The 26956-nt window shown below is 52.9% G+C and overlaps 1 protein-coding gene across 17 annotated transcripts in view; it reads right to left on the bottom strand.

The window, feature by feature from the left end:
- Positions 1 to 4159: 4159 nt before the first annotated feature.
- The window catches only part of Catsperd (catsper channel auxiliary subunit delta), a 49590-nt gene continuing 26793 nt past the window's right edge, over positions 4160 to 26956 (bottom strand). For 12 of the 17 annotated variants that reach the window (XM_042266755.2, XM_076559767.1, XM_076559770.1 and 9 more), the window contains 15 exons: positions 25657 to 25740; positions 21692 to 21842; positions 20647 to 20742; positions 20099 to 20181; positions 19054 to 19230; positions 17650 to 17763; positions 16472 to 16561; positions 15653 to 15711; positions 14345 to 14423; positions 13053 to 13105; positions 11769 to 11843; positions 7540 to 7668; positions 5516 to 5702; positions 5075 to 5232; positions 4160 to 4565 (listed from right to left, as the gene is read on the bottom strand). In XM_042266755.2, the coding sequence (XP_042122689.2) occupies positions 4202 to 4565; positions 5075 to 5232; positions 5516 to 5702; positions 7540 to 7668; positions 11769 to 11843; positions 13053 to 13105; positions 14345 to 14423; positions 15653 to 15711; positions 16472 to 16561; positions 17650 to 17763; positions 19054 to 19230; positions 20099 to 20181; positions 20647 to 20742; positions 21692 to 21842; positions 25657 to 25740 (1899 nt within the window). In that variant the 3' untranslated portion in view covers positions 4160 to 4201. The remainder of the gene's footprint in view (positions 4566 to 5074; positions 5233 to 5515; positions 5703 to 7539; positions 7669 to 11768; positions 11844 to 13052; positions 13106 to 14344; positions 14424 to 15652; positions 15712 to 16471; positions 16562 to 17649; positions 17764 to 19053; positions 19231 to 20098; positions 20182 to 20646; positions 20743 to 21691; positions 21843 to 25656; positions 25741 to 26956) is intronic. The other 5 variants (XM_076559761.1, XM_076559764.1, XM_076559762.1 and 2 more) reach the window with 3 other exon arrangements.

Genomic DNA, 26956 nt, shown 5'->3' with positions numbered 1-26956 from the left:
CCCCCAGGACAAGGGTGTACTGTTCACGGGAGATGGGGGAGCCAAGGGTCCCTTCAGAGTCTTGGGGTTGGGAATCTGAGGAGGAGTGGTGGACCGGAGCAGCAGGACTCGCACACACACCCCCAACCCCCCCACCCCCGCACACACACACTCTCCTGCCTCTCCATCACATAGTCACTGAACGAGCCCCTCTGTTCCCTGCACTGGATGGAGGTGTCCTTTGGGGATCTTGGTGGGGACATGGTAAGCAGACTGAGCCAGTGAACTGAGAGTGGAGAGCTGGAGTGTGGCAGGTCCAGAGCCAAATGATCCCGGACGATGTTCAGCCCCTTGACAACCATTACTCACCTCTGTGTGTCACTGACATCCTTGTGTTTGTTAGTGAATCTTTCTGAGATGCAGAAACAGGCCGCTGGCTTCTGCATGTCCAAAGGCTAAGAATGACGTCACATAGCATCTAAGCCCACAGCAGAGGTTTTCAGCTTTGTGGCTACAAACTGGTGTTCACAGCAATGTCCTTGAGAAGTGCTTGACTGTGACATCCTCTGCAGAGTAGAAGCTTGTAGAGAGAGAACTGACGGAATAATAGTGTATGGACTAAGGAGTTTCGTGTACATAGATTCATTTTTCTTCAAAGATTAGTTATCAGCTGGTTGTAGATTCTCCCCGGACCCTGGGAGGGGACTATCTAGGTGCTGGACCCCCATAGTCCCCGATAACATTTGGCTACAGAATAAACTCTCCCCTTTTGCCCTGTGAGGTGAGAACCGAGTTTCTTCACAATGTCAAACCCCAAACCCCCAGAATCTGGCTAAAGCCTCAAGAATCTCAACACAGTTGATGGCTGCATAGACGGAATAGTAATTACGGAGATAGGGGATCACGTGTCCCAGAGTGGCCTCACACTCGATGTGTAGCTGAGGCTGGCCCTGAACTCATCCTCCTGCCTCTGCCTCCTGCTAGGGTGGGTGACAGGCGTGTGGCGGCACACTCAGCTTGGGTGCTGGGGTATCAAACAGGGGCTTGGTGTGCGCTAGGCACTCTGCTCACTGGGCCCAGCCTCGGTGCCAAGACAGCTGTGGGTTCACAGACAGAGAGATCCTGCACGGATGTGTCCCTCAGCTGCCCACCAGAAGCCCAGTTCACAGGAGAAAGGTATCTCCTGCGGCGTCTGCATGAGAATGCCGGCAGGACCGGGTCTGAGTGCTTGGTCCTCTGTTGGTGGACTGTTTAGGAAGGAGGTTTGTCACGGAGGCAGGTTTTGAAGTTTCACAAGCCCCCAGCACCCCCCCACCCCCCCCACCCCCCACCCCCGCCGCCTGCTGCCTGAAGATCGAGATGTAGCCCTTGGCGACTGCTCCAGCACCATGATGATCGTGGCCTAAGCCTCTGGAACTGTAAGCAAGCCTGTAGTTAAATGCTTTCCTTTGTGTTGCCTTGGGAGCTGTGTGGTGGTGTTGCACACCTTTAATCCCAGCAGTCAGGAGGCAGAGGCGAGTTCCAGGACAACCAGGGCTACACAGGGAAACCTTGTCTCAAAACAAACAAACAAGCAAAAAAAAAAAAAAAAAAAGCAACTAGTGAGATGATCATGTGGGACACAGCTTCCAGGGAAGCCCCACCAATCCCCAGACTCTCTGCTTCTTGCCAAACCCAATGTGGGCAAGGAGTTTTCTATGTGTGCACTCTTCATTTAGGGGACTTTAGGAGATGTGTGGAGTGCTGTGGTCTGAGAGAGGGGTACGGAATGTGGGGGTGACGTTGGGAAGGTCCAGTTAGGTTGTCCAAGTCCCCAGCTGCGGCACAGCACTTCCTGCTGCACACGCCATTTACAAAGGCCCTCTCCTAGGACCTTTGCTGCACAGCTCAGAAGCGGGTATAGTGTCACCCCACACATGGGGGTTCAGGATGCCACCTCAACACTCACTTCTCTCTACTCATGCTCCTGACCATGGGGACTCAGCTTGGAGAGGCTGGAGTCAGCCTATGATGGCTTCCTTCTGAGCGCCTCCCCACATCTTCATGGTGTAGGGGAAGTATGGAAAAGAGACAAGGGAGCCAGGACAACTGAGGAAATGGCTGGGACAGCATGACTCAGGGGTGGAGCCCCGCCTAGAATCCCCAGTGAGGGCTGGGGGGCGTGGTCAGGGTGGAGCCCCGCCTAGAATCCCCAGTGAGGGGCTGGGGGCGTGGTCAGGGTGGAGCCCCGCCTAGAATCCCCAGTGAGGGGCTGGGGGCGTGGTCAGGGTGGAGCCCCGCCTAGAATCCCCAGTGAGGGGCTGGGGGTGTGGTCAGGGTGGAGCCCCACCTAGAATCCCCAGTGAGGGGCTGGGGGCGTGGTCAGGGTGGAGCCCCACCTAGAATCCCCCAGTGAGGGCTGGGGGCGTGGTCAGGGTGGAGCCCCGCCCAGAATCCCCAGTGAGGGTCTGGGGGCGTGGTCAGGGTGGAGCCCCGCCTAGAATCCCCAGTGAGGGGCTGGGGGCATGGTCAGGGTGGAGCCCCGCCTAGAATCCCCAGTGAGGGGCTGGGGGCGTGGTCAGGGTGGAGCCCCGCCCAGAATCCCCAGTGAGGGGCTGGGGGCGTGGTCAGGGTGGAGCCCCGCCTAGAATCCCCAGTGAGGGGCTGGGGCATGATCAGGGTGGAGCCCCGCCCAGAATCCCCAGTGAGGGTCTGGGGGCGTGGTCAGGGTGGAGCCTCGCCTAGAATCTCCCAGTGAGGGGCTGGGGGCGTGGGGAGGTCTTGGAAACCATACAGCCTAGTTCCAAACTAGTATGTAGGTGTTTGTCCAGCAGGTCTCCAGATGAGGCAAAAGCCCACAGGGGCAGTCTCACTTGGCAAGTTCCATTAGACAGAATACTGCTGGGCCTCATAGCCTGCATGCTCTCTTCGCTGCTGTGGGATGGTCTGGATGCTGTGAATGTGTTGCTCTGATTGGTTGATAAATAAAAAGCTGATTGGCCAGTAGCCAGGCAGGAAGTATAGGTGGGATAAACAGACAAGGAGAATTCTGGAAAGTGGAAGACTGAGTCAGGAGACACCAGCCCACCGTCCAGGGAGCAGCATGTGATGGCACACAGGTAAAGCCACAGAACACGTGGCAACATACAGGTTAACAGAAATGGGCTGAGTTAAGTGTAAGAGCTAGTCAGTGGTAGGCCTGAGCTAATGGCCGAGCAGTTTTAATTGATAGGAGCCTCTGTGTGTTTACTTGGGTCTGAGCAGCTGCGGGACTAGGGGACTGTAGGAGCCGGGTGGGACCGGGAAACTTTCAGCTACACTTCTCTCTCCTAATATTGACGATTCTCTTGGTGGTTTTAGTGTCATTTTGTCAATCATGCATGGGACAGATGTGAACATTCCTGGAAATCTCATTTTTTTCTGGAATGTTTTCCCATTTGGGATCTGATGCTTCTCAGGTTTCTTGTCTGGAGATGCCGGCTGTCATGTCAGAGCCCAAGAGCTGTCCTGATTTGGTGCTGACAGGACCAGAGGCAGATCACCAGTATTTCTGTAAATATGTTTTGAACGAGATTGTTGTTCTTGAAAATGTGAGCCTATGTCAATCACCTTTTGGTTTTGTAAAGACAGGATGTACCTGGCCTGAGTTTGGGCCAAGCTTGCAAACATGATTAAGTGTTGTTTTGGTTTAAAGATGTTTTGATGTAAAAGTTGGGAAAAAACATATTCAACATATTTGTTTTTACCGGAGGTTAACACTGGAGGATGGGAAAAACTTGTGTGTTAGTGTGGAAAACCATGCTTGTTTTTGATGCGTAAATAAAGACAGCTGGAGCTATTCAGGGCTGGCCACTTGTGTGAAACTCATCTGGCGGTCGGACAATTCATTTTTTCCAGCCTACATCCCTTCCCCGTCTCAGGAACTGAACCCAGGCTGCAGCAGACCAGGGCATTGAGGGTTGGAATCCCGCGCCTCCCCATCCCCCCATGTAGGAACCCCCAGGGAGGGGCTGGGCATGGTCAGGGGTGGGGCATGGTCAGGGGTGGGGCATGGTCAGGGGTGGGGCATGGTCAGGGGTGGGACATGGTCAGGGGTGGGGCATGGTCAGGGGTGGGGCGTGGTCAGGGGTGGGGCGTGGTCAGGGGTGGGGCATGGTCAGGGATGGAGCGCCTGGTTGGCATGGACACTACCTGGTCACTCTTTATTATTAACAATTGATTGGGACAAGAGGCCACATGGAGGTCAGAGGCCCCTCACAGCCTCTGTGTCTGTCTGGTTTCTCTGTGTTCTTGGGATTCTCTCTGGCTGGTCCCCCACCCTCCTGGAGCGCAGCCACAGCTTCAGCCTGCTCCACAGCCTGCTCCACAGCCTGCTCCACAGCCAGCTGCATCTGCAGAGCCCCAGGCAGCCCTCAAACAGCCGGGAGCAGAAGTTCCTGAGGCGCTGGCCCCTCTCCGTGCTCAGTTCCTTGGGGATGGCATAGGCCAGCCACGTGCTCAGCAGTGTCGTGAAGACTAGCAGGGTGATGCTGAGCTCTGGTGAGAAGAACGCCATGGGCAGGGCGCCATCCACGTAGACGCTGAACATGGTTTCCAGGCTGCAGTAGCTGCAGGGGCAGTAGACAGGCTGTCATGGGTACGCGCTCCCCTTCACACAGACAACTTTCTCTTGCATGTTGGTACTAAGAAGTGCTTTTTGGTTTGCTTTGGTTTGGGGGTTTGGGGGTAAGTTCTAAGGACAATCACATCAGCGTTTGAAGGAAAAACTGATGCTGTCAAGAGGAGAAGAATGGCGGGAGAGCAGGTGTGGCCCTGCACGGGAGGACAAACAGCCTGGGGGGGGGGGCTTTAGTGAAAGCCAGCGGCCCAGACCGCAGCCACAAGCTGCTGCTGTGTGAGTTTTGACCCTAATCTCATGTAGCCCAGGCTGGCCTGAAACCATTTATTTATGTAGCGGAGGATAGACTTGAACTCTTGATCCTCCTGTGGCTGTCCAGCTCCCCACTGCTGGGATGACAGACATGCATCACCATACCCGGAATCTGCCAGATCACTCGGACACCAAGCCTGTGTGCCTCTCCTTGGCATCCCCCAGCCACAGTGCCCCCTCACTCACCTGTAGTATGGATCCACCACAGACAGAAGGAAGGTATAGATTCCATTTCTTTGGCCAAAAATAACCCTATTGTCTGTCTGGCCACCTAAGATCTGATACTCAACCTCTGGCCACAGCAGGGGGTTGTCCTTGTTCTCCTCATGGCAGCTGATGTAGTTCTGTGGACAGAGAGGGATGCCATTCTGGATGACCTTGGTCCTCAGCCTCTGTCCTTCACACAGTACAAGTCATCTCTTCCACTGAATTCCTAAGGAAACCCCTGCAGGCCTCCTCACCCTCCCAACCTCCTCCCTCCACCCTTCCTGGGTCTCTTGGCAAGATGTAGCCTAGGCTGGCCTTGAACTTGCTTTGAAGTGGATCCTCCAGCCTCCAACTCCACAGTGATACAATGGCCAGCAGACACCAGGGAGGCCTGGGAGTTGGGCGGGGGGACCCACCTACCTCTCTGTTCCAGAGGGTTCCTTCGAATAAAAAGTAAAAGTCTGACTTAAAGGTGCTCCAGTTCTGAGGCTGCGATCGGCAGTTGGCGGTGGCCGCCGTCAGGGAGTAGGTGTAGGTGGTTATCCCGTTGACCTCCGTGATCACGTACTCAGCGTTCATGATTTCCTCTAGAATCCCGTTCTTCCACCTGAGACACAAGCTGAGGTTCCACGGGAGGCCACCACTGGGGGTCACCCCGACGAGAGGTGTGGGCAAAGAATGGGGGAGAGCAGAGGAGAGGGCAGTCCAGCCATTGTGAACAACGGTCCTCCCTGAAAAGGGGGCCCAGGAGCTTAGAGTACAAAAACTTTTACTGTATTGCGTGTTTGGCTTTTGTTTGTTGTTCTGTAGCCCAGGCTGACCTTGAACTCCTAATCCCCCTGACTCTACCTCCTCACTGCTGGGACGACAGGTGTGCACCCATGGTGCCTGGTTACGGAATGGTGAGAAAGGGCTTCATGAAGCTAAGAAAGCACTCGCGCTCCCCCCCCCCCATGCAAACAGAACCCTGCCTGTCTATCCCTGATAGATTCTGGGTGATGTCTGTGGATACTTCCCTGAATCTTAGGTCTGCACCCAAGGACTGGAGCCACCCTGACATCTGTGGGTTGAGCCAAATGTGACATCTGAATGCTGAACTGAGCTTCTCATTTTAGGACCGAATTTCCCTCAGTAGCTGAGGATCAGAACAACCTGAACATGCAGACATAGAGCCAACCTTGACAGGCAGGGTGCGTCTATATGGGGAAGGAATGCTCGGGCCTCGGGGGATGCCACCGCCTCCTGAGCGAGGCAGCATAAGGAGCAGGTACCTAGCACTGCGTTTTCAGTCACCTAGAGAGGATTCCAAGGCTTCGGAAAGCCTGGCAGTCCATGCCTGGGGTCACAGCACTTGGGGAGGTGAAGCATGAGGAGAGTCTGTGGCCAGCTTGGGCTACATGAGATGCTGTCTTAAAGCCATCTGAGTGACAGAAGCAGAATCCTGTTCCAAAGAGAGCCTGTAGTGACGGTGGTCCTCACAGCCTCAGATCCTCAGGGGGTGAAGAGACTTGACTTGCAGCTTCCAGGAACTGCAGAAGTTGTAGCTACCAAAGCTTTTCCCAGCCAGCCACACACACTTCCCAGACCCCTGCGCGTTTAGGGAAAAGTTTGCAGATGCTTAGCCTCCACACAGCATTCCCCCAAGATATTCTTTTCTTTTCTTTTGGTTTTTCAAGACAGGGTTTCTCTGTGTAGTTTTGTTGCCTGTCCTGGATCTCACTGTGTAGCCCAGGCTGGCCTCGAACTCACAGAGACCCACCTGCCTCTGCCTCCCGAGTGCTGACATTAAGGTGTGTGCCACCACCGCCCGGCTCAGGATAATCTCTCTAAGACAGAGTCTTGCAGTGTAGCCCAGACTAGCTTCAAACTTGCAATCCTTCTGCCTCAGCTTCCTGAGTGCTAGGATCACAGGTGTGTGCAACTGTACCTGTCTCTGAGTGTCATGGGGTCTCAGTGTGACTGTGCCTTCATTGCCATACCTGCCTGACAAACTCCTACCCATCCTCTGAAACCCCACAACCACTCATGGACACATAGACATTGCTCCAGGTGAGGACAGATGCGGGAGCGAGGAGGATGGAGGGAAACCATAGACGACAGCAGAGCAGGGGTCAGGAGAAAAACTGTAATCCAGGGGTAGCGGCACAAGAGATGCCAACACTTGAAGGCTGAGGCAGGGGTATGGAAAGCCCGAGGCCAGCCTGGGCTACATAGTGGGTTAGAGGCTGGTATAACATGAACAACAACAACAAAAGAGTCAGAGGGTCCACTGTGTATGTCTGCAAGTCAAGCTGAGGCCTTTCTCACACGGAGACCTGGGCCCACACCTCCTTAGCTTTGGGCTCAGTCACTGGGGCTGACTCGGGACAGACAGAGTGGGACGAGGGGGAGGCTGTCCTGGGAGGAGGGATGCTGGAGCAGCTGGGGGGGGGGGCGGCGCTTACATCTCCACCACGGGCTTCCACGGCTTGTCGTAGTAGACCAGGCGAGGGCAGCCCAGTTTCTCGTACTGGTAATACACCAGCAGGTCGGACTGGGCCTCGGCATCGTAGCTTATTGGGCTGTAGGCTTCCCTGTGAAGAGACAAGGAGCACGGTGAAGAGAAGCCCACACCAGCCCCCAGGTCATTGTTTTGTCCTTAAATCACAGGTCCCGGGATCTGAACTCAGGTCCTGGCAGCTGAGCCCTCCCAGCCAGGACTGATGGGGAAAGACTGTTTTGTTTTTCAGGTTTATATTGATGTGTCTGACTATTCTGCCCACATGTGTTTCTGTACACTGTGTGTGTGTGAGTATATGTGTGTCTCTGTGTGTGTCTGTCTGTGCGTTTGTATTTGTGCCTGTGTGTCTGTAGATGTGTGGGTATTTGTGTGTCTGTAGATGTGTGGGTATTTGTGTGTCTGTAGATGTGTGGGTATTTGTGTGTCTGTAGATGTGTGGGTATTTGTGTGTCTGTAGATGTGTGGGTATTTGTGTGTCTGTAGATGTGTGGGTATTTGTGTGTCTGTGTGTGTCTGTGCGCACGCGCGTCTGTTTGTGTGTCTGTAGATGTGTGTGTATTTGTATGTCTGTGTGTGTGTCCTGTGAGTGTGTGTCTGTTTCTGTGTGTCTGTAGATGTGTGGGTATTTGTGTATCTGTGTGTGTGTGTGTGTGTGTGTGTGTGTGTCCCTTTTTAGTCAATGCATTTTAAGCCAAGCTCAAGTCTCCCAAGAGGGGGCCACAGCCAATCAGTTGACAGCCACACAAAGCTCAAAACTGAACCCATCCCAGCTTCCTCCTCCCGGACCCACATGTGGTTAGGGATTCTTGGACAGATGCTGTGGGAGTCACACCTCAATGGCCCAAGGGGGATGAGGGGACTCAGTGGGTAAAGGCACTTGCTGCCTAGCTGATGACTTGAGTTCACTCTCTGGGACCCACAAACTGTCCTCTGCCTGCTACATGCTATACTAAATGAATAAATAAAATACCTAAAAACAACAACAACAACAACAACATTCATTTGGACAGTGTTTCCTTCTCCTAAGTCTACCTCTGCCTTCATCCCCCCAGCCCCAGGGGAGGATTGATTCTGGACCATCAATGGATACTAAACTCCACACATGTGTGAGTCCCATATAAACAATGGTGTGTGTGTCAGGGAGGGGGAGGAGTTGTTGGTTCACATCTGTCCTTCCAGCCACTCAGGAGGTTGAGGCAGGAGGATTATTGAATGCACTGTCAGACTCTGTCTCACAAAAAAGGGAAAAAAACAGGTTGTAGGTGTGGTCAGGGGTGGAGCCCCGCCTAGAATCCCCAGTGAGGGGCTGGGGGCAGGGCTAAGGTTAGTACCTAGACTACATCCTCTAGAACTGTAATTCATAAACCTGTTTTGTCTACAGATTGCTAAGGCTAAGTGTGTTTGGTATTGCATCAGAAAAAACATTGTGCTGCCTTCCTGAATAACAGACCACCACCAAACCCAGCAGCACCAATGCTGACCTTGGCTTTGTGCTGGTTACTTTTATTAGTCCTGGGTCCTATAAGAAAGCAGGCTGACCCAGCCATGGAGAACAAGCCAGTAAGCAGCACCCTCCATGGTCTCTGCATCAGCTCCTGCCTCCAGGTTCCTGCTCTGACTTCCAGGATGATGGACCACAGGCTGTGAACTGAAATAAACCCTTTCCTCCCCAAGTTGCTCTTAGTCCTGGTGCTTCATCACAGCAGTAGAGATCCTAACGAATATAAATTTGGTGCCAGGAGTGGGGTGTTGCTGCGGTAGACACAACCATGTTGTTTTGGGGAGGATTATGGAAGGAGTTTGGAACTTTGGACTGGAAAAGTCATTGAATGTTGAGAGATCAGTGATCTGTTATGAGACCTTGAGAGACAGGAGTGTCGAAAGAAGGGCAGATGATAGGGCCTGGCTTGTGGAGTCTCAGAGGAAATTTGAGAGGCCCTCAAAGACTGTTAGGGCTCTTTGTTTGATTAAGAATGTGTGTGTGTGTGTGTGTGTGTGTGTGTGTGTGTGTGTGTGTGTGTGGTGTTTACAGAAAATAAAAGAATGTGTGTTTTAGGGCTGGGCATGGTGGCACACACCTTTAATGCTAGCACTGGGGAGGCAGAGGCAGGTAGATATCTGTGAGTTCGAGGCCAGCCTGGTCAACAGAGCGAGTTCCAAGACAGCCAGGGCTGCACAGAGAAACCCTGTCTCAAAAAACCAAAAACAAAGATTCTGTGGTTCTGCTGGGCTGGGGCTGCAGAATTGGCTGTGATTAAGAGACCAACATCATTGAGGGGAAATCTTCTAAGAAGTGTTTCCTGAGAGCACAGAGAAGCTGTGTCCCAAAGGTGGCCAAGGTTGTACCTTGTCCTGGCAGCCAGACTTGGTAATGTGTAAGCAACATCCAGGTGGTACTTGTTTGGGAGCCATGAAGGTCATGGAGAGCAGCTGAGGCTTGGCACTGTGAGAGGACAGGAGGCCGCTGGTGAAGGTGCAGCCTCAGTGTCATGGGAGACCCCAGCATGTTGGAGATGCCAGGATGGTAGATGACCACCGGGGACAGCAGCAAGTATGGGGTGGAGCCAGCCTGAGTCTGGAACAGAGGTTGTGTCTGCTGCAGAGGGCGGAGCTGGAGAAGTGGAGCCCCGAGGGGGGACACTGAGCTACAGGACTTGATTTTCACTTGATTGTCAACAGCATCCTGGTTCTTCCCTCTTGGAGTAAGAAAGTATTTCACTTATTGTTTTTATTTTATTGGAGCCCACAGTCAAGGGACTTTAGACTTTTAGGGAGACATTGGATATATTTCAAGAAACTGAATTTTTTTTTGAGTGTTTGAATTTTTAAATACTTGGGTTCTATTTTTAAATGTATTAATATTAACATGAGTCATTGGGGACAAACAAGAAAGGGAAGGTTATGGGTTAATACTGATGTACTTGTGTGTCAAGGGGTCAAATGTTCTGTTAGTTTGTTTTGTTGGTTTGGTTTGGTTTTCCAAAACAGGGTTTCCCTGTGTAGCCCTGGCTGTCCTGAAACTCATTCTGTAGCCCAGGCTGGCCTGGAGCTCAAGAGATCCGCCTGCCTCTGCTTCCCAAGTGCTGGGATTAAAAGTGTGTGCCACCACCGCCTGGCTTCCTGGTTGGCTTTTCTGTCAAGGTGATATAAGCCAGAGTTATCTGTAAAGAGGGAATCTCAGTTTAGAAAATGCCTGTGGTGTGTTTTCTGGGTTAATGATTGATGTGGGAGGCCAGGCTCACTCCTGGGCAGCTGGTCTTGAGCTACTTAGGAAAATAAACCAAGGAAGCCATGAGGAATAAGCCAGTAAGCAGTGTTCCTCCATGGCCTCTGCATCAGCCCTTCCCCAGGTTGTAAGGATTATGTCCTTAATTACATCACCAGCCTGTGATGGCGTCCCAGGCTAAAAAGCTGGTGGGCCCGCTGTGCGTTCTCTTTTTCCTCACTCTCTCTCTTTCCGTCTGTCCTCCCCCCTCCACGCAGTCCCCCCCCCTCTCTCCCCTCTCTCTCTCCTTCTGCCTCTCTCTCCCCCTCTCTCCCCCTCTCTCCCCCTTTCTCTCCCCCTCCCCCTCCCCCTCTCCCTCTCCCTCCCCCTCTCCCTCTCTCTCCCCCTCCCCCCCTCTCTCTCCCTCTCTCTCTCCCTCTCTCTCCCCCTCCCCCTCTCTCTCCCTCTCTCTCTCCCTCTCTCTCCCCCTCCCCCTCTCTCTCTCCCTCTCTCTCCCCCTCTCTTCCCCTCCCCCTCCCTCTCTCTCCCCCTCCTCCCCCCCTCCCCCTCTCCCCCTCCCCCTCCCAATAAAGCTCTAGAAAGGTAACCATGGCTGTGATTTTCCACCAACCAGCACTCCCCTCCCCTCGGTTGGCATTGTCGCCGCTTAACCAACAGAGGTTGCTTTTGGCCATGATGTCTTATAGCAATGCAAACCTCCTAATCAGCTTAGGGCCAGTGCTGAGGCCTGGCTCTGACTCAAAGTGCCACATCAAAGGAGAGGCCTCCACACAGGCTTCAGTACCCGGCACTAAGGGACAGCTTCCCGCACACCACCGCATCCATCGCACTAGCTCCTGGGACTGCATGGTTCTCCTGGGCCAGGCACCAGTTTTAAATCACTCCGCCTGGTTCCCTGGGGTCTCCGTCCCAGTGTGGGGGCTGGCGGTGGGCAACACCCCACTTACTTCTCAATGGTGTAAGTATAGTTTCTCTGCAGCTCCACCGGGCTGAGGATTCCCATGGAGCAGGCGGAGATTTTGCTGTAATGGAGAGAAGTGGGCAGACCTGAAGAGGGACAGGACGACCAGGGATGGAGCAGCGGCGGCGGCGGCGGCGGCGGCGGCGGGAGGAGGGACAGGGGAACTGAAGGGGGCGGCAAGGCTGGGAGGGATGGGGTGCCAGCCCCAGCTGTGCAGGGTGGGGGACTGCAGGGGTGCTAGGGAGGGTTCCAAATCCTTCCTTGTAAATTAAAATCGGTGGCTGCAGAGATGGCTCACAACTGTATGTAATGCCAGCTCCAGGGGAGCTGGTGCTTCTGGACTCAGAGAACTTGCACTTTCACACTCACACACAGACTCACACATTCAGAGTCACACACACTCACACATACTCATACACACACACACATTCATACACACACACACACTCATACACAGACTCACACATTCAGAGTCACACACACTGACACATACTCATACACACACACACACTCATACACACACACATACACACACATACACAGACTCACACATACACTAACTCACTCACACACTCAAACATTAACACACACACTCACATACACTTACACATACACTATCACACACTAACTTACTCACACATACACACTCACACACTTTATAGTCTTTAACACAAGAAAGAGCAAATCATCGTAAGTAGGTCTAGGCATTGCGGTACTAACAAATTCAAGTCACACACAGGATGGCCCCAGAGCATGGCATCGCCACCTCCATGCATGGCTGACCAGTCACCTCCTGGCTCAGGATGGGCTGCTTCCAGGAATTTGGGGTTTTTCAGTGTTTGATTTGTAATAGAACTGCTAATTATGTGCAGAATTTTTATTTTAATATTTAAAGTTAACATTTAGTAACATGTAATTTAAGTTTAATATTTCAGTGTTTGAATGTCTGTTTATTTTACGTGTGTGAGTGTTTTGCCTGCATGTCTGTCTGTGCACACGTGTGTGCAATGCCCACAGAAATCATCCTAAATCATCCCCTAGACCTGGAGTTACAGACAGTTGTGAGCCACCACATGGGTGCTGGGAACCGAACTCTCGTCCTCTGGAAGAGCAGCTGTTGTTCTAAAGGCTGAGCCCTCTCTTGGGGCCCTCAGTTCCCAGTCACAGAACTGCTGAACATATACAAAAGCAGCTAGAATAATGTCCCCTCACTCTAGCGATGTTGCCGGTCCCACCCTGTGTCCCCTGCCCCCGGGGATGTCACACTCACTTCTGCACGAGAATCTTCTTTGTCTTGTCACAGCCGATGGAGATGAGCGTGGACTGCAAGGAACAGACACACTTCATGAAGAACCACTGTCAGCCCTGCCGAGTCTGATCCCGACAGAGAGGCTCTCAGTGTCACATCTCATCTTCCCAAATCCAAGCTCTGTCCCTAGAAAACACCTAACTCTCCATCCCCTCCCCTGAAAAGCACACAGTCCTCCACATGGCAACTGTATGTAAGAACTGTATTCCTTTTCCTGGCTGAGTCATATTCAGTTGAATGGATGGGCCACGTTTTCTGCACCCACTGTATCCATCGGTTTTCCCACTCTTGTCCCTTGTGAATTGTGGCTGCACCCCTACTGAGCTGCACCTGGCCTGGCTCCAGAGAGTGACACCCAGCCCTAACCCATCTTTTATTTAACCGATACCTTTTGTTCCTCTTATCACCCTATATGAATCCTGTCTCAGTCTCCCAAGGATACAAAGGCCTACGCAAAACTTGGTTCAGGAAACTCGGAAAACTGTGGTACCTGAGAAATGGAGGAATTTGCACTTGGCCTTGTATTTTTGGGAACTCTTTTCAGGCTGTTTTGAGAATATGGAAATCAACTTACAAAAGTATAAATATTGAGAAAAATAAAAAAGCTCTGGGCAAAGGGAAAGTCCTTAGAGGCTGGACTCCCCTGCAGTCAAGATAGGCTAAATTCATTCTTAAGGTTCCTCTGAGTCTTCTTTCTAAGGATCCCCATGAACCCACATGCCCATGCCGTGACACATGGTGACAGTGAAAAACACATCTGGGAACGATGAACGGACGAGTTTTTGCAAGCAGACATTTCGTTTTCAAGTCTCTGGAAGCATTGAAAGCAATGGTTCTCAACCTGTGGGCCACAACCCATACAGGATCAAAAAACCCTTCCATAGAGGTCACCTAAGACCACCAGAAAACACAGACACTTACATTGTGATTCATAACAGTAGCAGAATTACAGTTATTTTTGTATGGTTGGGGGTCACCACAACACGGGGAACTGTATTAAGGGGCTGCAGTGTTAGGAAGGTTGAGAACCACGACTCTGGAAGTTCTGTTCCCTCAAATTGGCCAGGGATAACTCGAGAGATGCCCAGTAAGAACCAGCACCTCACCCAGAGGGTTCTGAGGGACTCAGATGACCACCGTGAGCCCAGCAATCAGGACACTGTCATCTTATGTCCACCCCAGAACCTGTGCACTGGGGTGGGAGCAGCGTCCCCGAGTCAGCCAGCGAGCCAACGTCAGGCGTCTGTGCGTACCAGCGGCTTCAGGTCCACACACGCGACTGTCTTGTCGGCTATGTCCACGGTTACGGAGGAGATGGTATTCCGCTTGATGCTGTAAGGAACGGGGCTGTAAGGCCTGCGCTGGAGCGGCCACGGGAGCAACCATCAACCTTCACCCGTCTGCCAACCGTCCAGCCGCACGCACCAGCATCTGACCCTCCGTCTGTCAGTGTCTGTCATGGCTACTCTTGGTTGTCACAGTCAGGAAGAGGGACCCTCAACTGAGATTTGCCCCATCAGATTTGGCCTGTGCGGCATTTACTTGATTAGTGATCGATGTGTGATGCTTCAGTATCCAGTGGTGCCACCCCTGGACAGGTGGTCCTGGGTGGCATAAGAAAGCAGCCAGGGCTGGAGAGATGGCTCAGCCATTAGGCTAGGCTCACAGCCAAAAATAAAAGAAAGCAGGCTGAGCACTGGGCCGTGGTGGCAGATGCCTTTAGTCCCAGCACTGGGGAGGCAGAGGGAGGTGGATCTCTGTTGAGCCTGGTCTACAGAGTGAGTTCCAGGACAGCCAGGTCTGTTACAGTTTCAGAAAAACAAAAACAAAAACAAAAGAAAAAACCCAAATAAACAAACAAACAAACAAACAAAAAGCAAAAAGCAGGCTGAGCCACCAGGAAGAGCCACGAAGCAGCACTCCTCCATGGCCTCTGCATCAGTCCCTGTCTTCAGTCCTTCCTCGGCTTCCCTGGACTGTGAGCAGCCCATGGAAGCCAAATAAACCCTGCCCTCTCCAGGTTAGTCTTGGTCATGGAGTTTATTACAGCATCTGAGAGCAGACTTGGGTACGACACAAACACTGACTCAAGATGCACACACACACACAGACACACATAGACACACACAGACACACAGACACACACACAGACACAGACTCACAGATGCACACACACACACACAGACACACACACAGACACAGACTCACAGATGCACACACACACACACACACACACACGGCACATGCTGTCACACACAGACTCACAGATGCACACACACACACACACACACACACACACACACACACACACACACGGCACATGCTGTCGCACTCAGGACCTGGGGGCTGGGCCTGGAACCCAGGGCTGCATGCTCCCTGAGTGCGTACTCCACCGTGAGCTCCAGGCCCATCCCCATGCAGAACTTCAGTCTGATTTTATCACCGTCTTCTGGAGGCCTGCCCGGTGGTCCTCATCCCTACTTCCCCCGCTGGGCTCTGCAATCCCTGTGGACAGCAGTGGGGAGGCGCCTCCAGCCCTCTCCAGAGAGCGCGTCAGATACCTGGTGGTGAAGTTGAGGTCCGCACTGTCCTGCTGCTGCTGCTGTCTGAGTTCAATCTCCTGCAGGACGGCAGCAGGGGCAGAGAAACGGACAGACAGACAGACAGACACACAGAAGGACAGCCAGTTGCAGCAGGGGTCCACATCAACGTCACCCCAAATGGGGCGGGGCTAGTGTGAGAAGGGTGACTGGGGGGCACTGTGGGACCTTGTCTGTCAGCTGTCCAGCCCCACTGTGTCGTGGAAAAGCCTTCTGCCAGCTCTCAGAGCTGAGGGTCTCATGGCCCTTGGGACACCAATCTTTGGTGTCCCCCATGAGCTGCACCTCCGTCTCCCCCCTCACTGACATTTAACGTCCCAACGCTTGGATGCATCCTGCTTGCCCAGGTGACCTTGTATAGTCCCGTCATGACCCTGAGGCTGACAGGTACAAGGGGGACCTCCCCCCAGCCCCTGGCCAGAGCCCAGCCCTCGACCTAGGTTCTCCCCATGCTTCCTGCGCCTGGCGCACCCCAGCCTCCCCTGTGGGACAGGGCATGTGTGAGTGGTGGCTGCATGTCTTGTTCAGGGCAGAGGAGCTGAGGGCTGTGCAGGAAGGGAGGAGGAAGGCTGATCCTTTCAGACCAAAGAGAGACTGGCATGAAGGAGCAGGCAAAGTGGCACAGTCCTGGTATCCAGCCCTCAGGAAGCCAAGGCAGGGTGACATAGTCCATGGCTAGCCTGGCCTACAGAGGGACACCATGTCCCACTAACACAAAACAAAGAAAAAACAGTGCCTGGGGTTTTGGTCAAGGCCCCTGACGTGGCCACGGACACGCACCAGTTTGTACTTATAGTTGCCGTCGAAAGTGTTGCCAAACTCAATGATGTGTGCCTCGAGCCCCAAGGAGTGTGGGTTGCTGACCATCACCTAAGACATAACACACAGACAGCTGTCCCCTGTGACAGACACCGGGGGAGCCCTGTCCACCCTCAGCACAACCAAGCTGCTTCTGCACATAAGCTCCCGGGCTGCAGCACACCTGGAACATCTGCAGGTCAGCTGCAGCCTTAGAGCCTGGGGACACTGAGCTGTGACACAACAGGGTGGTGTGGACAAGAGGGAAAGTGGGGGGTTGTTGGAAGAACCCTGAGTGGGAGGAGGAAAAGACACACAGAGAGGGGGAGATGGGGGAGGAGGAGGAGATGGAGGAGGAGATGGAGGAGGAGATGGAGGAGGAGGAGATGGAGGAGGAGGAGATTGAGGAGATGATGGAGGAGGAGATGGAGGAGGAGGAGATGGAGAAGGAGGAGATGGAGGAGGAGATGGAGAAGGAGGAGATGGAGGAGGAGAAGGAGATGGAGGAGGAGATGGAGGAAAAGGAGATGGAGGAGAAGGAGATGGAGGAGGAGATGGAGATGGAGGAGGAGATGGAGAAGGAGGAGATGGAGGAGGAGGAGATGGAGGAGGAGGAGATGGAGGAGATGATGGAGGAGGAGGAGGAGATGGAGGAGGAGGAGATGGAGGAGGAGGAGATGGAGGAGATGATGGAGGAGGAGGAGATGGAGAAGGAGGAGATGGAGAAGATGGAGATGGAGAAGATGGAGATGGAGGAGAAGAAGATGGAGGAGATGATGGAGAAGGAGGAGATGGAGGAGGAGATGGAGAAGATGGAGGAGGAGGAGATAGAGAAGATGGAGGAGGAGGAGATGGGATGATGGAGGAGGAGATGGAGAAGATGGAGATGGAGAAGGAGATGGAGGAGGAGATGGAGAAACAGATGGAGGAGGAGGAGATGGAGGAGGAGGACATGGAGGAGGGGGATAAGGAAGGAAGAGGGTGAAAAGGAGGAGGAGGAATAGGAGGAATGTGGATGAGGCAAGGAGAGAAGAGAGGAAGTCTGGACACACAAGAACCTCGGGGGCTGTGGGCTGCAGCAGCACTGTGGAGTATGGAGCCCGGGAGGCAGTTTCCTTCTGTGGCGCAGGCTGGAATGTGCAGGCTGGGTCCACACTCACCAGTGGAATGGGGATCTTGCCTGGCCGGGGAATCATGAGGGCAGACAGATCCAGCTGGCTGTTCATGTCTATCGTGAACATTTGTTCTACCATGGTGCTATCCAGAAACTCCACCTGGGGAAGATGAAGGGATGGAAGGAAAGACTGTTCCCCAGTTCTGTCTCCAGAAGCAAAGGACAAGTGGGCCATGCTGCATCTTAGGCACAAACACTTATCCTCACACTGGGAGCCACAGCTAGACCCTGTGTCCCTAGAGAACCTGATGTAGACAAGCATCCGCACTACACTTGTCTAGGAACCAAGTTCTTCCAGAATGTTTTTTGCATGTTTCTTGCAATATTGGGGACTGAACCTGAACCCTGTCATTTGCTATGCAGATGCTTCGCCTCTGACCACGCCCCAGCTCCTTCCTGGGGATTCTAAGCGGGGCTCCACCCTGACCACGCCCCCAGCCCTTACTGGGGGATTATACACGGGGCTCCACCCTGACCACGCCCCCAGCCCCTCACTGGGGATTCTAGGCGGGGCTACACCCTGACCACGCCCCCAGACCCTCACTGGGGGATTCTAGGCGGGGCTCCACCCTGACCACGCCCCCAGCCCCTCACTGGGGGATTCTAGGCGGGGCTCCACCCTGACCACGCCCTCAGCCCCTCACTGAGGGATTCTAGGCGGGCCTCCATCCTGACCACGCCCCCAGCCTCTCACTGGGGCATTCTAGGCGGGGCTCCACCCTGACCACACCCCCAGCCCCTCACTGGGGGATTCTAGGCGGGGCTCTACCCTGACCACGCCCCCAGCCCCTCACTGGGGGATTCTAGGCGGGGCTCCACCCTGACCATGCCCCCAGCCCCTCACTGGGGGATTCTAGGCGGGGCTCTACCCTGACCATGCCCCCAGCCCTTACTGGGGGATTCTAGGCAGGGCTCCACCCTGACCATGCCCCCAGCCCTTACTGGGGGATTCTAGGCAGGGCTCCACCCTGACCACGCCCCCAGCCCCTCACTGGGGATTCTAGGCGGGGCTCCACCCTGACCACGCCCCCGCCCCTCACTGGGGGATTCTAGGTGGGGCTCCACCATGATCACATCCCCCAACCCCATATTCACATTTTCTTTTAACACGAGGTCTTGCTGAGTTGCACAGGCTTGAGTGGAATTTGAAATCCTTTTTCTGCAACCTCCCAAGGAACTAAAATTACAGTCCTCTGCCACCATCTCTCCCTCAAGTTTTCTTTCTGTTTCCCCCATTCTAAAAGCAGAGATGGGCTCAGGGAGGGACGTGCTGGGAAGTGACTCTCCTCCATTATATGAGGTCCATCTGCACTGCCACCAGCTACCCACCCCGGAAATAAGTGACTATGAAGGTCACCGGGAATTGACTTAGATCACGGGGGTCACCTACATTACAAGGTTCAATCTGAAGGTCGGGCGTATTGAGAACGGCCTGCACGTTCACAATGCACTTCTGGAAGTCAAACGCTGGGAACTGTGGGTCAGCTACCGGCGTGAGGACCTCCAGCATGCCAGTGTCGGTAAAAGAGATGCCTGTTTCTTCAGACCAGAGAGGCTGATCCGGCAGCTGCGGGGAAACACACGTCTGAGGCCCGACCCTTGCCCTTCCGTCTTTTCTTTGGGTTGTTTCTTCCCACAGAGTCTTACTCTGTAGTCCCATCTGGCCTCACAAACACAGTAATCCTCCTGTCTCAACCCTCCCAAGAACTGGGGATGAAGTGTAGACTCAGCATAGCATGCCCAGCCTACTACTTTAAAACAACAAACATGTTACTATATTTATTTCCTGTGTGAGTGCACCCGTGGTGGAGGCTGAAGGAAGGACAGCTTGGCAGGAGGCAGTTCTCTCCCTCCACCACATGGGTCCCAGGGATTGAACTCAGGTCCTCAGGCTTGGTGGTTGGGGCCCTTGTGATCCCCCGCCCCCGGCCCCAGGGGCTCTTCGGCCGGTTGCTGAGTGTGTATGAAGGTAACGCTGCTTGGGATGGTGCCTCAGCCACACCAGGCAATCACTCTCTCTGGAGCGACCACCTAGTCGCTTCCTATGTGTATTTCACTGTTTTTCTTTGTTCTGTGTGTGGTCTGGGGGCTTGAGCCTGGGCCCTGGTACTGATTAATTTGCTTGTAAGGATCACTGTGTAGGATGGGTCTCAGTGGGTAGAGTGCTCGCCTAGCATGCACACCGCCCTGGGTTCCACGTGCAGAATCCCCCAGCACTGAAAATGGAGGGGCCTGCCTGCCAGGAGCACTCTGCAGAATCACGACTACATGGTCATCCTTGGCTATATATGGAGTTCGAGTTGAGCCTTAGCTACCTGAGGCCTCGCCTCAAATCAAAACGACATTTCAGTCATGTGATGCCCAGGTTTTGACTAAGGGCAGGGTCTATGAAGGAAGGTTCACATCACAGCTATTGGCTGAGGACTGAGACATACTTGGACTAAGGTGGTTCCCAGGTAACCCTGGCTCCCGTAGTATACAACATTTTCCCGTGTCAGCAAAGCCAGCTCATAAGTATCTAGGAAAGAGAAAGCAAAGGCAGAGATGAGGCCAGGAGCTGGGAAAGGTGCGAAACCCAAGGGCCAGTGAGAGGGTTCCACAGGTAAAGGAGTTTGCTGCCGAGCCGGAAGACCTGAGTTTGGTTCCCGGGACCCACAGTGGAAGGCGAGACTCAGCTTGCATCGATGGTCTTCTGACCTCCACACATTCACCCAGGCACACATGCAAACAGCCTCACACCCACGGCTGCAAGAAGTAAGCAGATGTAAGAGACAAGCAAAAGGCAAAGATCAGTCACCCTCACTGCAACCACCCAGCGTCAGGGGGCCAGAGGCCAGTCACAGCCCAGCTGAGGAGGAGCGGGAGCCTCAGCCAATCACAGGCGTGCGTAGGGGCGGGGGGGGGGGCGTGGAAAGGCGGGAAGGCTGAAGGGAGGCAAGAGTCAGAATAAAAGCAAGTCACCCGCGACAGGTCAGCCACATACTGGAGGCGATGCTGTGGATGTTGATTCCCATGTCAGAGATATTGGGGGTAACGATTGTGTTCCCCCTCCACAGCTGCACGGTTTCGATGATCTGGCCTAGGAGACACGTGTCAACGGGGATGAAGTGTGTCCCGCGCAAGCGCACCCACTGCTGGGCTTGGGGCCTCCCTGCACGGCCCCCACCCCTCTCCTCTCATTCACTGGTTTGTTTTTTGATTTGGGTTTTCATTCACTGGGTCTTTAAGGCTTGGCTTTGGTTTGCTATTCAAAAGCCCAAGGAGAGAAACTCGACAGACACCTGATCTTTCAAAACACAAGGGACACGTGAGCTCTGGTGAAATGCAACCGCTCCGAGTCTCTTTGGTAATGGAGCTCTGAAAAGTGACAGCTGGACTCGGTAAGGAACAATGTTCCATGTTCACGCAGTGCATGTCACGGGGTATCTATCAAGAATAAAACTGCCTCAAGGCTGTTGACCAACCAGCAACGTGGTGCTGAGTACTGTGTGTGTGTGTGTGTGTGTGTGTGTGTGTGTGTGTGTGTGTGTGTGTGTGTGTGTGCACTCCTGACCTCAAGGAAACTAAAACCTAGGAGTGGAGGAGCACCTAGGAGGTTGAGGCAGGAGGATCCAGACTTCTAGGCCTGTCTGGGATACAAAATGACCTTAAGGCTATCCCAGTCAACTTAGTAAGATTCTACATCAAATTAACTAAGAGGCTGGGGGCGTGGTCAGGGTGGAGCCCCGCCTAGAATCCCCAGTACAGGCCTGCCTTCAGACCTTCAGCACCTCTCTAAAAATCTATCCCAGCTTATAATTCTAGCAATAAGGAGGCAGAAACAGGTGGATCACCGGGATTTGCTAATCAGTTCCAGGTTGGGCAAAATTATATATTTTTTAAAAAATATAGAAAAAAATAAAAAAGAAAAGAATTGAGTAATTGATGAACACCTCTGGGCTCCATGTGCACAGGAACATATACAAAGATCTGGGTTCCCAGTCTAAATCCATCCCCATTGGTGGAGGCCTGGACAGGGTGTGGCTCACCTGAATTGGGGGACACCAACAGACTTGTCTGATTCCAGAGGACCAGAAACCCCCTCTGGCCTGGCTTGATGATGACGTCAAGAGGGTCATTGTACTTAAAGGGTATCCCTGCACTGTGATTCAGGGGGTGCTCCATGTAATGAAACGAGCCCTGAGATAAGAGAGGTAACTGAGTCACTGTGACCCAGATCCACTGGGACAGTCCTGTCCACTTCAACCAGCATCCTGAAGTGATATGAAGTCAGGCACTTCTCAAGTCAGGGAGGGAGCTCTCAGCCTGGGGAGCTCCAGGGATGGTTTTGGGGAGAGGCCAAGGACATGGCCCAGCCCCGGCCTTCCCAGGATGCCCCAGAGAGTGTGTCCTACAGTGAGGACTGAGAGTGCTTGTTTGTTTGTTTGTTTGTTAGGATTAAAAAAATTACTGGTGGTGTGTGTGTGTGTGTGTGTGTGTGTGTGTGTGTGTGTGTGTGTGTAGCTGGAGTTGTAGGTGCTTGTGAGCCACCCAGTGCGGATGCTGAGAATTGAATTCAGGTCCTCTTCAAGGCTGGGAATCAATATCAATTGCTGAGCCACTCTCCAGCCCTGATGGTTAGTCACCATGGAGATAAGCCTCCAGGGGCCGCTGAGAGGGAATATTTGGCCTCTGAATATGAATGTTGATTGATTAGATTAGTTGGGATGGAAGACCTAGCCACGATGGGTGGCACCATCCCCTAGGTAGGTGGTCCTAGGCACCGAAGAAAGCTGAGCAAGAATGAGGCAGGAACTGAACTCCTCCACGCTCCTGCCCTGAGCTCCTGCCCTGACTTTTCTTGGTGACGGACTGTGACCTGGAAGTGTAAGCCAGATAAACCCTTTCCTCCCTGTCTTAGTTAGGGTTTCTATTGCTGTGAAGAGATGCCATGACCACAGCAACTCTGAATAGGGAAAACATTTAATTGGAGCTCACTTACAGTTCAGAGGTTTAGTCCATTATCATCATGTGGGAAGCATGGCAGCATGCAGGCAGACGTGGTGCTGGAGAATGAGCTGAGAGTTCTTATATCTTGACCCACAGACAACAGGAAGTGACCTGACTCACTGGGCATGGTTTGAGCATATATGAGACCTTAAAGCCCCACCTACACAGTGTGTGTGTGTGGGGGGGGGTGGCACTCACCTTGGGAGAGGCAAATCACCACACTCCCCAAATGGCTTTTGGTCAAACTATTTGTCACAGCTGCAGAAGGACACTGGAAAAGGCCCACCCTCCCCAAAGCCTGCACCTTTAACACAGGCAGTGTCCTAGGGCAGCCGTGGGGCAGGTCACTGGGAGGGGCCACAGAGTCTCTTGGGGTCTGTGATGGCTTTGTGAGGAGACAACTGTGATTAGCTGGCATGGAGGGGCAGCAGGGATGCTCCAGGCCCCCGAGATAAGGATCTGGCCCTACAACCACACCCCGGAGCTGGGAAGGCCGGAAGTAGGCCCGCTCTGGAAACAACATGCTTTCCCACAGTACGTTCTGGATGCCATTCACTTTGCACAGGTTCCCTGTCTGGAGAGGGAGGCTGATATAACCTTCTTGACAAGGACGAGATTGAGTTGATGTGATTTACGTCACTCCTCCAGGAGAGGGGCACCATGGAGGGCAGCGTGTGCTTGTGATGGGAGGCAAGGTCAGGACGATCATGAAATGTGACGAGCCTGGACCTCATGGTGAGATCCTGCCTGAAAAAAGGCAGCAGGAGCTGGAGGGCAAGGTGTGGCCCATGTCTTTAATCCCAGCACCCAGGAGGTAGAGGCAGGAGGATCTCTGTGAGTTCGAGACCAGCCTGGTCTACAGAGTGAGTTTCAGACACAGCTAGGACTGTTACAGAGAGAAACCCTGTCTCAGAAAGGGGAGGGGGGAGGCTAGGGCTGAACATGATGTCAAAGCAAAAAACCAAACAAACAAAAAAGAAAAAAAGAAAAACCAGCCAGAATGTCCATTGCTGTTTGCCTGGAATACAGAGGTCTGGTGAAAATGCAGACAGCAAAAGCTTCCCGAAGCTTCCCACGGTGTCCCTCCCCTGGGACTGAAAGGAAGACGCTCGGGCGCAGAGGTGATGGATCTGCTGAGGTCATGCTGCAGGAATACCTTATTTTAACCCCCATGTACACCTTCATGTCTGTGGGAGTGTCTGCCACCTGTGTGGACATGTCTGAAGAGACCGGAGACAGTGCCAGACCCGTGGACCTGGAGTCACAGGTGGTTGTGAGCAGCTGAATGTGGGTACTGGGAACAGGGTCTTACTGTGTGGATCAGGCTGACCTTGAACTCACAGATCTGCTTCTGCCTCCAGATGCGTGTGCCACCATGTCTTGTTCCCTGCCTTGTTCTTTTTTAGGCAGAGTCTCTTACTGGCATGGAACTTATCAAATAGACCAGGCTGATGGTCCCAAAGGCCCTGGGGATCCTCCTGCCTCCATGTTCCATGCTTTGGCATTGCTAGTGCGAGCCATCACATTTGGCTCTTTCCATGGGTTCTGGTAGAACTTGGGTCTTCACACTTGCAAGTTGGGCATTTTGCTGACTAATCCCAGGGGTAGAGTTTAAAGACCACGACTAACTTGTGGTTCTTTGTGTGGCATCTGTGTTCCCTTTCTGGAAGACATGAGGAGCAGTGGGGATCCCTGTGCCCAGTAAGCCTGCATTGGCTCTGAGCATGCTTGCTCTCTGAAGAGACAGTGTCTGGGGTGCAGAAGCTTGGGGCTCGGGATGCTGGGAATCACTTGGGATGCTGGGAATCACTCGGGATGCTGGGAATCACTCGGGATTCTGGGAATCACTCGGGATGCTGGGAATCACTCGGGATGCTGGGAATCATTGGGATGCTGGGAATCACTCGGGATTCTGGGAATCATTGGGATGCTGGGAATCACTCGGGATTCTGGGAATCATTGGGATTCTGGGAATCACTCGGGATTCTGGGAATCACTCGGGATGCTGGGAATCACTCGGGATGCTGGGAATCACTCGGAAGCATGAGGAGACTGACTGTGCGTCCCTGTCCTGGCATGCGCACCCTCCCACTCCAGGCCTTGCACACAGGAGCTGACCCCTCCACAAGGCCTGAAGAGAGGCTGTGTGGGACCCAGTAACCCTGATCAACATCACCATGCTGAGCTGGCTGCAGAGAGCTGGGCTGCAAGCCCAAAGCACTCCCTAGACTAAAAGGGCTCATGCCCCAATGCAGCTTTTCTCATGGAGCTACCCCAGTAATGGGTCAAGTGTTGACTGCCATGACCTCCCTGTGTGGAGGGAGCCCTAAAGATAGACCATCTGCAGTTTTACAGCCCCACAGGCCAAGGGCTGATCATGGGGGCAGGAAAGGAAAAGTAGTAGGTAGAGAGTTACGGGGCAGAAAATCGCCTTCAAATTTCTGCTTTGGCTGGGGGTATGGACCATCAACAAAGCCCTGCATAGAACCTTCAATGAGGGGTGGGTGGGTGGGTGGATGGATGGATGGATGAGTGCATGGATGAGTGGATAGGCAGATGGATGGTTGGGTGGGTAGGTAAGATGAATGTTCAATTGGGAGGGAGGATGGATGGGTGAGTGAATGGGTTAGTGGGTGGGTAGATGGATGAAGGTGTTGACTGGTGGGTAGGTGGGTGGGTGGATGGATGGTTAGCTGGCTGGCTGGCTTGATGCATAAGTGATACATGAATGGGCAGATGAATGGAAAGGTCAGTGTTTCTCAGATGCAGAAAGCACATTGCCTGCCTAGCTTGTCATGTCCTCCCATCATTTGGGAAATCGAGACAGAATGATGGGAAATTCAGTGACAATCTTGACTACATGAGGCCCCATCTCAAACTAACTAAGAAAGTAATAGACAAACTAAAACATCCAAAAGAGCTAACTGCAGCAGTCAGAGACCCCAGCCCCCAGCCCTGCTCCCACGTCTCTGAGGTCACCTTACACCCAGCACAGTGTACTCACCAGTTTGTCTTTAACCTCAAGTATTCCCACCTGAGAGAAGGAGTGAAAGTGGAATACGCCTCCTAATGTCCCTTCAAGTCCATCCTGTGGAGCAAAGAGGAAATGGTGCGTGTGAATGAAATACATGTGACAATAACACATTTATCACTTGAGGCAGCACAGTGTCTTGCATTTATCTCTGAATACAATCTATATCACTCGTCAAGCTCAGGAAAGCAGATTTCCTGTCTCCAGAATGCAACAGCCATAGCAGAGGGCCAAGGCCAAGAGCTGTGTGGAGAGGACAGGGTGTCACACCAATTGCACTTGAGACCCAATTCTGTTGTCCACATTTCCCTGCTTCTTCAGCCCCACATTTTTCTAAGACACAGACATATTTTTTTTAAAGATTTATTTATGTGTTTTACGTATATATATATGGGTGCTCTATCTGCATGTACGCCTGCACACCAGAAGAGGACATCAGATCCCATTATAGACAGTTGTGAGTTACCATGTGGTTGCTGGGAATTGAACCCAGGACCTCTGGAAGATCAGCCAATGCTCTTAACCATGGAGACATCTCTTCAGCCTGATACAGATATTTTTTAAAGATTTACTTTTTAGTTTTTAATCATGTGTGTGTCTATGTGTGGGTGAGCACAGATGCCATTGGAGACCAGAAGAGGTCAGATCCTTGGGGCTGGAGTTGCAGCTGGTTGTGAGCCATCTGATGTAGGTAGTAGGAACTGAACTCAGGTCCTTTGCAAGAGCAGCCAGTGCTCAAAAGAACAGCCAGTTCTCTGAACCAGTGAGCACTCTCTCCAGTCCTTCCCCTGGTTTTGACTGGATAGAAAGTACCCAATGGTTGAGGGTACTTACAAGCTCAAAACCCTGGGTTCCACACCCCATATCCCATAAACCAAGTTGGGGGGGGTGGTATTTCACCCTAACACTTGGGAGGTGGAGGATCAAGACTGTGCAGTCTGTAGTGATACAATTTTATGAAATTATCTCTTGACAACACCCCCCCCCCAAAAAAAAAACCCTGAATTTTTGCTGGACCTCACAACCAAGCTCATAACACACACTGAGGTCACTTAAGACTTAAGGCTGCTTAGTGTCGTGCACTTTTAATCTCAGCACTCAGGAGGAAGAAGCAGGCAGATCTCTGAGTTTGAAGCCAGCCTGGTCTACAGGGTGAGATCCAGGACAGGCAGGGCCACACAGGGAAACCCTGTCTTGAAACATCAAGAACAACAACAAAAAGACTCAAGACTGCTGTCCTACTGTGTGCTCAGCCGTCTATTCAACCTGCCTT

This window comes from Peromyscus maniculatus, chromosome 22 (assembly GCF_049852395.1).
Source record: "Peromyscus maniculatus bairdii isolate BWxNUB_F1_BW_parent chromosome 22, HU_Pman_BW_mat_3.1, whole genome shotgun sequence".
NCBI lineage: Eukaryota > Metazoa > Chordata > Mammalia > Rodentia > Cricetidae > Peromyscus > Peromyscus maniculatus.
The sequence above is the reverse complement of the archived record's forward strand: the minus strand, read 5'-3'. Positions and strand labels throughout refer to the sequence as shown.